Source organism: Asparagus officinalis, chromosome 4 (genome assembly GCF_001876935.1).
Source record: "Asparagus officinalis chromosome 4, Aspof.V1, whole genome shotgun sequence".
NCBI classification, from domain to species: domain Eukaryota; kingdom Viridiplantae; phylum Streptophyta; class Magnoliopsida; order Asparagales; family Asparagaceae; genus Asparagus; species Asparagus officinalis.
The window spans coordinates 44017288-44031330 of record NC_033797.1 but is presented as its reverse complement, the minus strand read 5'-3'; the positions used below and the strand labels follow the sequence as shown (position 1 = coordinate 44031330).

The following is a 14043-nucleotide window of genomic DNA, read 5'->3' as shown; positions in this document are numbered from 1 at the left end:
ATATTCTCTTTCAATTAATTTCCTAACAAGAACATAAAATCAAGTAATTTATTTCGAAAAAATTTATAATAAGTTAACAATTAATTACGAATAAAACAATTAACAATAATATATATATATATATATATATATATATATATATATATATATATATATATATATTCTCTTTCAATTAATTTCCTAACAAGAACATAAAATCAAGTAATTTATTTCGAAAAAATTTATAATAAGTTAACAATTAATTACGAATAAAACAATTAACAATAATTATTTAAGCAATAATCAACAACAACAATTAATTACTGTAATTATAAATTCGTATGAAATTGTTTCCCGAGTGAACAATAACTTTTTTCTTTAACAATAATATTAATTAGCAGATAAGCAATTAGCATGAAATTGTTTCCCGAGTGAACAATAACTTTTTTCTTTAACAATAATATTAATTAGTAGATAAGCAATTAGCATCCCCCCACCCCACCACCCCACACTGTGAACATTAAGTTTTTTTTCGGATGAACAGTAATTTTTAATGGATAGTAAAATCTTATTCTAATGAACAGTAACTTCAATATTTTACGAATGAGTACGTGGAAAACAAATTAAAGTTTTTTTATGAATAGTACTTCCGGAATTTTTAAATAAACAGTAATTTCAGTATCATTCTTAAACAACTATACCTTAATCTTCTAGATTGTAAGATTGTTAGATAAAATCAAATAAAAGTTATGCAAAATACGAAATAAAAGAAATAAGAAAGTCTGGTATGATCGGGAACAGTCGTGTAAACACTGCGCTAGAAGATTAAGAACATGCCTATCGCCCTGGCGCAGATGATCCCCTCTCCCCTAGCGGTAAAACCCACCGGAATCGGCCGGCTTCTGAACTCGGGCAATAGTGCAAAGCTTTTGCTCAGATGAAAACGGTTGCCCGAAATAAGAATGTAAACTGTAACGAAGAATTTTCATAGGTAGAAGAGATTAGAGAGAAGAAAGAAGCTTGTTCGCTGTGTGAATTTTGAGAATGAGAGGGTTGTTTATATAGAGGTCGGAACCTTGAGAGCCATTGCTTAAAATTAGCACATGTTTCTGATAATTCGCGTAACTCCCCGCATGATCTCCAGCCGTTACTCACGTTGCTAATTACTGAGTCAAAACGTGCAAAAAAGAAGGCTGAAGAAATAAAAAGCACACGCATTAACTCTAAAATGAAAAGCACACATAGTTTATAATGCATGTGCAAAAAATTCCCTAAAATTCCCTAACTCAAAGTATCATATCTAAGGTTCTGCGCTACACTTGATCATACATCTTATTTAGTGCAAGCAAAATCTTCCAAGTATCCAACGTATCATTTCAAAACAAACTAGATACTAATTAAGCAATATCAAATCTGAGCACAACGGCATCATTTATGTTCATCAGTCGTTGGGACATTGTAAACCATCTCCTTGTTTTTAGCCTCTACGATTATCACAAGGAAATGCAGCCTTAAAGCTCTCAAGTCCAATCAACTACTCTATGCAACAAGCTAAAAATTTACTGTTCATACTACAGTAAATTACTATAACATAAACAGTAAAATTTTGGATTGTGGTGTAAATTTACTATTTATGCTATAGTGTTTTATTATATTATAAACAGTACCCCTTTAAGTATTGAAAGGTAAATATAATTTTTAATTTTATGCATTCAATAATCAAATAAAATGTATTAAGCTTTAAAAGGAGACATGTTCAAAATGCAATGCTTAAAAAAAACACGAGGCCGTGCTTTGCATGATGTACACACTAGTCGAGAGAATAATACAATACCTTTCAACGCTGAACACGTTTAAACATTTACCTTGGAGCATGCTTAACAGTTAGTCTCCATGTCAAAACTATTCACCGTTAATTCCTTCACACCAGAACCAAAGAAATTTTGAATTGAACAATGGAAATTATCTACATAACAAAGAATTGTCATGTTTGGCTTCTTCAGAGCTATAGAGAATGGAGGGTAGTAGCAACGCATCACAGCCAAGCACAATCTTGATTCCAACAAGTAATCGCATACAGTAACAGCAGCATCACAGAAAAGCAAGGCAGTAAGATTGTAACAACATAACTAGCAACACAGTAGCTACAGCTAAAAGTCCAGGACAGGAACAAAATGTTTCACTACTCGACCACAAGCTGGAAAATGTTAATCAAGAAAAGTTCTTCAAGAAATATAAGGCTAACAACAAAATCCGATAAATTTACTCAAAATTTCAAGAACCAAGCTTAAGTCATCCTTTGAGCAGCTTCCTTGGCTACGAGCCTCTCCCTAGCCTTGGTTTTGGCCTGAGACTTGGAACCCATGATTCCTCCACCCCACTTCTTACGGATCTCATCAAATTTGTCATTGAAATTTGCCTATATTAAAGTAAATGAAGCAATCATCAGCAGATCAAGAGACACCGAAAAAGGAATATATAAAAATTAGTTTAAATCTTCAGTTTGCTCACCTTGATAGCTTCCAAGATTTTGCTGAACTCCAACTTATCCTCATTCTTCACGGTGGTCAAGCACAACACTGATGCTGTTTTCTTGTGTACAATCTATCACACATGGGGGGAAAGAGAGATCAGCAATCAGGCAGCACTTATTTCTAACAAGGTTAAAACGAGATAATAGATGAAGAAATCTACCGATCCCAAACGCGCTTTTCCTTTGACAATGCAGTATGGGATTTCCATCTTTCTGCACAGGGCAGGGAGCCAAACCACTAGCTCAATTGGGTCTACATCGTGTGCAATGACCACAAGTTGTGCTTTGTTCTGCAAACGAAACACAAAGGACACACATAAGCAGAGGCCAGAAAGTGAAAAATGATATATCGGTCAGCCATTGATATAGGAGTATTCAGCTCTAAATATCAACTCAAATCCAACAAGTTAAAAAAGATATATTGGTAAGCCATTGATATCTTCAATTATACTCCATTTGCAAAACTCGGCAACCACCCGAAAAGAACTATCAACCATTGCTTTATTTTTCCCACCAGTATTTATTTTCATTAATTGCCACACTTCCAAGATAAACCTGATTTATATAGGGGAATAAAAGAGATACCAAAGACCATAAGCAAGAAAATTACTAATTAAAATGTGCTATCGATAATAAAGAGTTTTTATCACGTAGGGATCAGCAATACTACCTACCACTAATTACCTTTCACCATAGCATATGGGATGACCCAAAAGGAGACTGTTACGCTATCTACCAAATCCTGATGTACAGCTAATAGGGCACATTTATACCACACTAGCAAATGAATATTATGTTTATAATTCATATCCAATGATAATTTATTCAGCATTTACCACAGAATAATGCATGCAATAACCAGATCGGATGTACTGAAATAGCTTACTGATTCACCACTCAAAATAGACTAAAGTTAGTTACCATTTACTACGTCTTGTAATCAAAAAATTGGATATCAAATACTAACAAAGTTGACGAAATAAACATATTGTACAACAGAGATCAAAATGGTAAGAGACTGAAACCTGTTCAATCAAGTAAGTCACATGATTAAGCCCATACTTCACAACAATGGGCTTCTTAGCCTCAACAGTTTTGCCTTCAGACTCAGCCTGGGCCCTCTTCAAAAGTCGTTCTTTCTTTGCAGCTTTGTCCTCGGGCCTGTATTTGAGGAGCATTTTGAATAGGCTCGTAGCTGTGAAAGGAAAAGATAATCAATCGCTGATGAAATATGTAGCCCTTGTAGAAAAATAGGTCAAAAAGAAATTCCAAATTAAAGACGGGCAGTAAAGCTTAATTTTTGATGGACCATAGATTCAGCGATGCAGTGCAGATTTACAGAACAATTGCGACAACTCTTTTATGGAAATATTAATTACGAGAGCAACTGACAAGGCTAAATGGTGGGCCAACCAAAGATGGGCTACTACAAGATACCACAGGAAGACAGTTATGAACTCGTTAGACTTTAGATCCACATAGAAAAATAAAATGAATAAAGTAACGTAGAAATCTTTACTTAACATCACAATACACAATGTCTACAAGGATATCTGTCATACTTGTATTAAGGCAATCGTTTTTTCTACATTTAAGCATAAAAAGTGTGCTGCACATAAAAAAATAGGAAGAACTGTATTATTGTGCTGTAAGCTACTAACTGCAGCATTTTTGGAGGGTAAAACTATCATAGACAGCGGTCGACAAGAGAGGCACTTGCATAATTGTGACAGTGTCCATGATCGAACTACCAATCAAAGCAACTAAAAGAAGGTCTGAATAGAATTCAATGCCATCCCAGGTAGAAAACTCATCTACACACATACACCCGTCATTCCTAAGTAGAAATTTACAAACATACATAAGAGAGACTTTAGGAAGTTCGATCATCTCAACAAGTAATATGTTATGGATCCATAGTGGAGATAAACACTATGCTAGCTTATTAACAAGAAATGACAGGATTAAAAACTATGACCAAAAAGAAGTGAGCACACATCAATGATTACTCAAGTTCAAGAACTTAAAGATGAAACTGCACAATAAGATCAGCTAGCAAGTAGAACTAACACTTCATGAAATATAACACTAGGCAATGCACAGCATGCTATGTAATATACATATAATCATCAGTTTACAGTTAGTAAAGTGATACAAGGAGTTCTAAAAATACGATACTGTTACTAATTAAAGAACTTACCCAAATTCTTGTCCAGGGTCTTAGTAAACTGGTTCAAAGCTGGAGGAACCTTCAAACGCTGCTTGAGGATTCTCCTCTGCCTCTGAATGCGGACAACCTTCGGCCACTTCACAAACCTATGGAGATCCCTCTTTGGTGGCAAAGCCCCTCCAATCCCAAATTGCTTTGGCCTCTTCTCAAACAAAGGGTTTACAACCTTCTCCTGGAGATAGAATAGAAAATACCAATTTTATTCAAAAACCGTAACACTAAACTGCAAAAAACTTTAACCAAAAGGAAAAACATTTACCGGTTTCTTCTTGGCTGCGGGGCCTCCCTTCACAATCTTCTTGGGAGCCTGCAAGATTACAAAGTACAAGCAAATCACTTCTATGTATTTTGCGACCAAAAACATAATGGGTATTATGCACTTGATCATCTATAAATACCAAATATATAATATAAAAAAAACTAAACCCTTGAAAATATATTACAGAAAACCCCAGATGGGCGTCGCGTCTTCAGCACGTAGGGACCAAATCTCCCATAAAAAATATGCACCAAGTAGAGGAAACACTATTTCAAGCTAGTAAAGCTTGCAATGTGATGAATAAAATTTGCTGAAAACAGTTTCCGACCATTACAAAAATCTGAAATACATAAACAAGTCTAATCTCATCACAGCAATTTTAAACTTCTGAAGAACAAAATGATTAAACTTAAGAAAGATAATTCTACGCAAATAATGTATAAATTGCTTTAAGAGATCAAAACTCATTCCTAATCGCTAAAATCTACAGAAAATGACTATGAAGCATATATAAATTAAAAAAATTAACTACTATAAGCACAACCATCAAGAAACATAGGAAACAATATGAGAGTTATATCATAAAACATCAAAAAATCGCAGAATAATCACTGATTGAGCGCAATAATCTGTACAAACGTAAACAAAAACGTGTAAGCGTGATAAAATGGATGGAATATTACCATTTTTAGTTGCCTCTGATACTCGCGAGAGGGGGCCGAAATTGAGGCTAGGGCTAGGGTTTTGGAGAAGAAAGCCAAGCAGCGTTTATATATGAAGGCAGTAGCTTTGATATTACCGTATTGCCCTTTGTATTTTTAACATCGCAAAGGAAGCGGGATTGGATTCAGTTTGTAGGCTTTGTCCATGGGCTGATACGACTTCAGCTTAATAGGGTCAAAGCCCAAACATGAAATTCTTTTTTAAAAATTATATGAGATTCTTTTTTAAAAATTATCATCGTAAATTATTTACCCATAATATATCACTTGCTGTCAGAAATATATACGGTATCATATTATTTGAAAATCCATTATAGTTATCTGATGTTGAGAAGTCCATAATGGGAAATATGTGTCTAGACCCCGGAAATGAAAAGTTCATGTGACCGAGTCTTTTTTTTTTTTTCCATGCAAAAAAGTCCAAATTTTAAATTTCCATGCCATAAAGCTCTCCTCATCCCATCCCCCACCCCATATCCCCAACTTCCTGTTGCGCGCCGTGCGAAAAAGTGCTCACAATCTAAACGAGTCGGTAAGCAAGAGAGAAGAATCAAACGCGAGTGCAATTTGCAAAATAACAGCCAAAATCACACAAACACAGAAATTTACGTGGTTTGACAAATTGCCTACGTACATGGGGAGAGGATTGGGAGATTTTATTATATGGAGGAGAAACAACGGGTTATAAACTCTCAAACAACTCTCAAAATAACCCAACCAATGATCCCACACTCCCTCACAATAATCTTCCTCTCAGAGTGCTCAAAACAATCAATTATCTCTGGTAAAAGTGTAAAACCTCTCTCTTAAATCCTAGGAAACAATGTTTCTATTTATATCAAAACCCAATAAAAAACAGATCATGAACAAAATCCAGCCTATATCTGCTATCGGTCGACCGATAAGAGTGCATCGGTCGACCGTCCATAGCAGGGTTTTCAAACCTTGTAATGTGCAGTACGTTCGATCAACTGATCCTATACCGTTCGTCGACTGACCCGAGAAAAACCTGTAGACGCTGATTTTGCATATTTTGAACAATTCGACGCCGTTTTCTACAATTCTCCAGCTCAACGAAGTGTTCCCAAAACTAAGTTGACACTAACATGAGCACCAAATCCGATTGCACCAATGTGGTTGCCTACGTACCCTCTTTCACAAGGGATCAAGCCGCCCGTAGTTCATCCAAATGGCCTCAAAAGGCCTCAACAATTATGAATATGCAATAAGTTTCTACAATTATCGAACTTATTGCTCGGAACCACATTCGTGAGCATATCCACTGGATTATCTTCTGTGTGAATCTTCATAAGCTTCACATCCACATCTTCAAGAACATCTCGGACGAAGTGATAACGAACGTCGATATGCTTCGTCCTCGCATGAAGACCCGATTCTTCACCAAATAGATAACACTCATGCTATCACAATAAATGGTGACGGATCGCTACGAAACATAAAGATTCTTCAAAAGTCCTAGAAGCTAAATCACCTCCTTACCAGCCTCTGTAATCGCCATATACTCTGCCTCCGTCGTCGACAAAGTCACTGTAGACTGTAAGGTGCATCTCCAACACACTGGCGCACGGGTCAAAGTGAACACATATCCCGTCATAGATTGGTGTTTATCCAAATCTCCAGCGTAATCCGAATCTACATATCTAATACATAGCTGTCCCCTGCTAGTGTCCCGCTCAAACACTAAACTAACATTGAGAGTACCTCGAATATACCTCAAAATCCATTTCACGACATCCCAATGACCCGGACCCGGGTCGTGCATGTATCTCGAAACTATGCTCACTGCCTATGAGAAATTCGGTCTCATACAAATCATGACGTACATCAAACTTCCAACTGCACTTGCATACAGAGTCTTTGACATCAACTCTCTAGCTTTAACTACTTTCGGTGAAAGATCAGCTGAAAGCTTCAAATTGGATCCATATATTAAAAATTAAATTAGTCTAAAATTCTCACCTGTCAATATGTAGTGGTTAGTGATGTCCTTTGGACGATGATTGAGGAAATAAACGAGAGGATTTGAAGAATTATTAAAACTCACGGATAAATTCATATTTAACGCGAAGAATCTTTGAAAATTAAAATCGTATAATAAATTTCAAAACAAATAAATAAAAATGGTGGCCATATAAGAGAAATTATCACATAAATGTTGAAAATAATAAAGCCAATAACGTGAAGAGTTCTTACCCGTGAGTATGTAGTAGTTGTTGATGGTATTGGGAAGACAATTGAAAAATATGGAGGAGTGATCCGAAAAAATAGTATGCTACATAAAATATTTTGAGAAAAAGACCAATCAATGGAAATTAAAAGGGGAGGTTGTCAAGAAGCTCACTAAATTGAAGGATGATGGAAGAGGATTGTAGTGAAAAGCAGAAATCATTTTTGGTAATATTTCTATTTTGTAGGGGCTGGGATTTTTTTTGTTAGTTTGTCATCAAAGCAGAAATTATGAGCATAATTTCATAGAACTTTTGGAGATTACGTGATTGATGAGGATGATAGGAGAGAGAGAAATTAGTTGAGATTGGTTATTTAAAAAGGACAGTATATATTGAAAGTTCGATTTCTTTCTAAATTTTAGAGATACTAAACGGTAGATAGGGGCGTACACCTAGGGGTTGTTTGGTTCGTTTCCTTGATATAGGGAAATACAATTCCATGTAAAGAAATATAAGTTTTGAGTGTTCCAAACTTTTCCAAGAAATAGATTGTTTTGCTTTGGTTCGCACATAAAAAATGGTGAGAAACCAATGTATTTATTTTTCTTGTGTTTGGTTCGCATAGAAAAAAAAGGAAAACTTTTGTAAACAAAACAAAAAAGGAAAAAAATCTGACGTGGCAGAGTTTTCATCATTTTCACTCGGTTGGGGAAGGAAATCGGAGAGGGAAAAAAATCTGAGCTGGCGACGATTTCAGCAGAGTTTTCCCTCTTCCATCCTAGCGAACTAAAGCGGCACAAAGAAATGGACGGAAACAAAAAAAACTAACGTGGAGTGTAATGACCGTAAATTTCTAATACGGGTTTAAATAATTTTTTGGTATTTAAATATTAAATATTATTTTTCTAAAAGAGTATTTGTATTTTTCCCAATTTCTCTAGAATTTTCTACGATTTAAAAATACGATATTATATTATTTTAATAAGTTTTGCTAATTATAAATTTAATTGTTTTGGTAAAATTTTTAAATAAATAGTTAATTATTCATCTTTGTTATTGTTATTATTATTTTGACTATAAATTTTAATATTTATTTTAAATAAATTTTATGATATTTTTTAAATTATTTAAAGGGGTATTTTTTCCTGTGTTTTCCTCTCACCGGTGTTCACTCTGTATACCTCTCCCCAATTCACGCAAACCCCTCCGCCTCGTGTTTTCCCCCAGCTCTCAACCCACGTCCTCCCAACCACCCTATCCCGCACTCTCTCCCTCATTAAGGGGGTGTTTGGCAATCTGAAAGTGAATTTAAAATATGTAAGTTACTTTTTTTACAAATGACTTTTACATCCATGTCAGCACGCAAGTAAAATACAGTGTTTGTTTGAAAAATTAAATTATTATCGAAAGTGCAATGTGAAGATGACGTGGCAAAATAAGATTAATTAGAAAATATAATTAAAATCATTTAATTAAATTACTTACCTTTTTGTCACTTTCATGTGACTTCACCACTTTTTTAGGGGAAGTCAAAGTTGCATTAAATCATATGTGACAACTTTCTTGCATCTCACTTTCATAACCACTTACATGAAAACAAACACCTTAATTGTTAAATGAAAGTAACTTTCTCACTTTCATCTTTCACTTACATGCAAAACAAACACCCCCTAAATTCTTCGCGCGTTTTTATCTCTCTCCAATCTCTCTCATTCTACCTTTTTCTCCCTCTCTCACTCAACCCATCAACGGTCCCTCGTCTCTCTCTCTCTCTCTCTCACTCAATCACTCCACTTAATTCATCCTCAAAACCCGCAGCTGTCGCCTCTACATCATCTCTCTCCCCTTCTTCTTCGTTATATCTCTTTTCTCCCCCTCAAAGAAAATGCTAGCTCCTCCTCTTTCCTCAAATCGGACGAACCCCTCCAAGCGACCGCCACCCTTTGCCGCCGTCACAGCAGCGCTGCGCCCCTCGACGACCAATCCGAGTTCGACCCAAGCTTCCCTCCATCTTCCCGAGCGCGCCTCTCCCGCGTGTCCGTCGGGCAGATTTGCGCCACTAGATCCGCCTGCAGCCTCGAGCTCTTCGCCGCCGTCGCCACCCAAAATCCCCGCCGGTCGTCTCTCCCAGCACCCCACTCGGCCTCCTCAACCACCCGAGCCGCCGCCTGTTAGATCTAAATCAAAACTTGAGATCTAAAACCATATAGCCATGATTAATTCAAAGAGATTAACAAAAACAAACGAGCGGAAGCTTATACCTGAATCCATAGATTGATCTTGATTTTGGGTTTTGGATCTTCTAACCTTAGGGTTTCTCTAAATCCGAATTTCTCTCTTAGATGGGGGTGAAGAGAATTAGAGAATGTAACCCTAGGTTAGGATTTCTCTCTTAGATGGGGGTGAAGAGAATTAGAGAATGTAACCCTAGGTTAGGGACCATAACCCCTTATATAGATGTTGTACTTTTGTAATTTAGCCCCTCAATAAATTACAATTATAACCTGGTATCTGCACATATAACCACATGATTATATTTAAATACCCATTAACCCAACTTAATTGATCACTTTAGTGGGTTATCCTGAAAGATAGCAATACACATTGATTAATCATATGTGCCCACAAATAGATTTATTAGATTAAATCCAACAGATAATATTATCAATAAATATTCTGATTTTGAATATTTCTCCATAATAAGATTCTACCTACCCCAATATTAATTATGTCAAATTTTTGGGCTAGCATCTCCACGTTTGATGATATCTCATTAAGCCAGTCATATAATTGTCGAAACCACCAGCGTCAAGACAGCACTCCTCCGCTCTCTAACGTCGCGCCTGAGCTCCACCCATCGCTGCTGTCCGACCCCCTGCAGCAACACCCGCATCGGCGCCGTCGCATCGTCGACAGGTCCCATTGGCCTCGTAGGCAAGATCCTACATCTCTGGACTTGTCAATTCAATTTTAGATCTGCGAATTAATTATATGCATGTTTAGACTGTATTATGATTATGTTGTACGTTGTGATATATCTGCGTGGGATTGTTTGATGAACAATATTAATTATGAGGTGTTGTTTTGAAGAAAAGAAAAGAATATTTCTAAAGAATATTTTTAGAATTAATTATAATGAGAAAATATTTTAAGAAACTATTTTGTAAAAGAACTTTTAAATAAATAGATTATGATTTTAAAAGATTAGGAATAACTTAAAGGAAATTATTTTGTAAAGGATTATTTTGGAATTAATAAGTTAATTATTTTTAAAGGTTAGTTTAAAAATAAATGGCTTATTTTGAGTAATTATAATAATAGATATTTTAAAAGAATTTATTATACTATACATGCACGTCCGATTCATAATTATCCCATACAGTCATGTTCATGTCATATTGAGACTCGTAATTATGCTTCATGTGATTACTCATTTGATTCGTGTTATTGTCTGATATCACATCTTTATCATGCTTCCTTATACTTATGCTTGAATGCATTAGCCTAGAATTCTCTACAGGTTTGCTTGCAATTCGCTGCCGGGAAACGTATTATTGTTTGCAGTCTTGTATAATTAATTGCCGGCCTTGTATATTATTGATGGCCTTGTATTGTATTCGCTGACTCATTTATGGCTGTGTATCATTGCGGTGGATGGCCTTCGTGTCTATGTATTTGGTTTCATTCCTGTGTCGGCTATACGCCTTGATTTCCTCCAAATTGTGGAGATGAACCGACTTTATTCTTGTAGGCGATTTCGCCGTTCTCACTAAAATAGGGAGGGGAGATTAACGTCCTGATTTATTGACAATCCTGATTTGAGCCCCTCTACACCTAGAATGATTTGTTTAGACTCTTTCATTCATACTATTGCTCAATTATTCGAAATCGAACCCGAAGTCGCTTCTCGTTTCCTATGCCGACCTATCTACAATGGAACTAGATCTTGAGATTCTTCCATGTTGATGTCGTAGGATTCCTTGTTATGTTGTCATTATACTCATGATTATTTCCTATATTTCCTTTGTTTGTATCGCTTCCTCGTTTAGCGTGTATACTTCCTTTTCGACAGTTAGTAGTTATTTCTTTATTCTGCATCGATCTATCTATCGTCGGACTTGACTGAAGGATTTCTTCTTCATAATTTCTAGTGAATTATAATATTACTATTTTCATATATACCTATATATATACATACTGTAACAAATCATTATTACATGATATGTCATGATATTATTGCACATGAATTGTTACATTACTATTGCCTTGCTGTGATCGAGAACCATTAGCAGTCATGACCATAGTGGCCTTGTGTGACCTAGAGACATGTGTTGTGTTGACTTAGAAAATCAAGAAGAGTTGGGGTGGGAAAGTCTTTGTTCATGTGATTGGATATGGTTGTTGATATATCTTCCAGGCTCGTACCAGTGGATCGGTGTCGCCACTGGGGTTGGTTTGTTGAGTCAAAGTAGATCGGTGTCGCTACTTTGGTTCATGAGTTTATTTGCTTGGATGATGTGCGAACAATCAGTTATAAGATGATATGAACGTTGACTCTATGTGAGATTTGTATCAGTGACCTGTTATAGAATGACTAGTTACATAACCTTGTTACTTGAGAGGTGATTATGGATTCTTGTGAGATGTAGACCAGTTGTACTCCCTTCCATACATAGATCGGGATTAATATTTAATTATCTATAATTTGAGACATATGGTATATACATGAGGGTTTCCTTGTTTGGATTATTTCGCTCGACGTACTACGTCTCTTGTTGTAGATTTTTAAGTATTAATTCCATCTATTGTATAACCTTGTTGCTTGGATGATTGTTCTGATCGCTAGCTGCATGTTTTTGTTACCTGAATGATTTACGGATTCTTATGATTATAATGTGGATTGCATGTTGATTTTGTTAGATTACCATTTGCACGTTCTTTTGTTACTTTAGTTTTCGTATCGTTTTCCGCTCGTGTTTTCGGTCGTTCTATTTTCTTTGTGGGGTGGGGTCTTGCTGTGCGCCATGCACCAAACAGGTCCAGCTGGGAGATCAGCAGGAGCCAGAGGATTCTCAGCAGGAGTGCCTTGCAGATAGAGCAGAAGAAGAAGCCGAAGTCTAGTCGTCTCTTTTATTATATGCTGGTCCTTGTTTACTTTTGTAGTTCTTTCTATTTCTGTGGTTCGATGTATCTTTGCACCTCATCAGTATTCACTTGTTCAGATATGTATAAGGGTACGTTTGACCCATATATTATGTCTTGGATGATATTCATTTATGATATGTCTATTTTTATTCTGGGTTGTCTTTATATTCTTGCTATGTGTGATCGGGGACCTGTGCCTTCGTTTGTATTTCTTGACGCTTAGCGTATTTCTTTATATTCTTGCTATGTGTGATCGGGGACCTGTGCCTTCGTTTGTATTTCTTGACGCTTAGCGTATTTGATTGAGAAGACGAGGTCTAGCACTTATCTCTTCTCAGTTTAATACGTTGCGGGCTTGCTCGCGTCCCGATTCCCCGGTATTTTGGGAAGCGGGGCGTGACATGGAGGGCTAAAAATCTGACGTGGAGAGGTTTTCTGAGTTTTCCACCCCTTATAATAGCGAACCAAACAACCCCCTAGCAAAAAATAAACAAAGAAAACTAGTGATTGATTATAATTGTATTAGAGAGATTTATAATATGAGAGAGATTGAATGAGTTGTTTAAAAAGGATGGTTTAGATTTTTTATAGATTTAAATTATTTTGTTCTAGGAAGATGGATGGTGAGGATTTGGAACATGTGGCGTTTTTATTTGAGAAGAAAAGTGATGGTGTGTCAACATTTGGGAGGATTTGCGGCAAAGGGTTTTAACTTAAGGTATACATATAGTAACAGATACCGTGATTTTGATAATTGTTTTTTTTTAAACTTCATCAAAATCATGTTATGAATTATAAGTGTTATCAAAGAAATATCACTATAATAATGATGTTACAGTAAGAGGAACCTTACTAATGGATATCCAATCCAAAATCTCATTGATATCTATTTCTTTTGATACTTTTCTCATCTCATACTTATCTAAAATATCATTTATATTTTTTCACTTTTCATACCTACGTTTCACATCCCATTCTACTTATAT

The 14043-nt window shown here is 35.9% G+C and overlaps 1 protein-coding gene across 1 annotated transcript; it reads right to left on the bottom strand.

Moving 5' to 3' along the window:
• On the bottom strand, positions 2071 to 5813 carry LOC109837339 (60S ribosomal protein L7a-1-like). Its single transcript, XM_020405536.1, has 7 exons — positions 5685 to 5813; positions 5002 to 5049; positions 4713 to 4914; positions 3538 to 3707; positions 2674 to 2802; positions 2491 to 2583; positions 2071 to 2398 (listed from the first exon to the last, which is right to left on the bottom strand). Exons 1-7 carry the CDS (start codon positions 5685 to 5687, stop codon positions 2267 to 2269), a joined length of 777 nt encoding a protein of 258 aa, XP_020261125.1. The 5' UTR covers positions 5688 to 5813; the 3' UTR covers positions 2071 to 2266.

What these genes read in the sequence shown, in the direction of transcription:
- LOC109837339 (XM_020405536.1), bottom strand. An exon ending in GAAAAGCGCGTTTGGGATCG is followed by an intron (nt 2,584 to 2,673) that starts GTAGATTTCTTC and finishes CATGTGTGATAG; the next exon opens with ATTGTACACAAGAAAACAGC. An exon ending in AAATCTTGGAAGCTATCAAG is followed by an intron (nt 2,399 to 2,490) that starts GTGAGCAAACTG and finishes ACTTTAATATAG; the next exon opens with GCAAATTTCAATGACAAATT.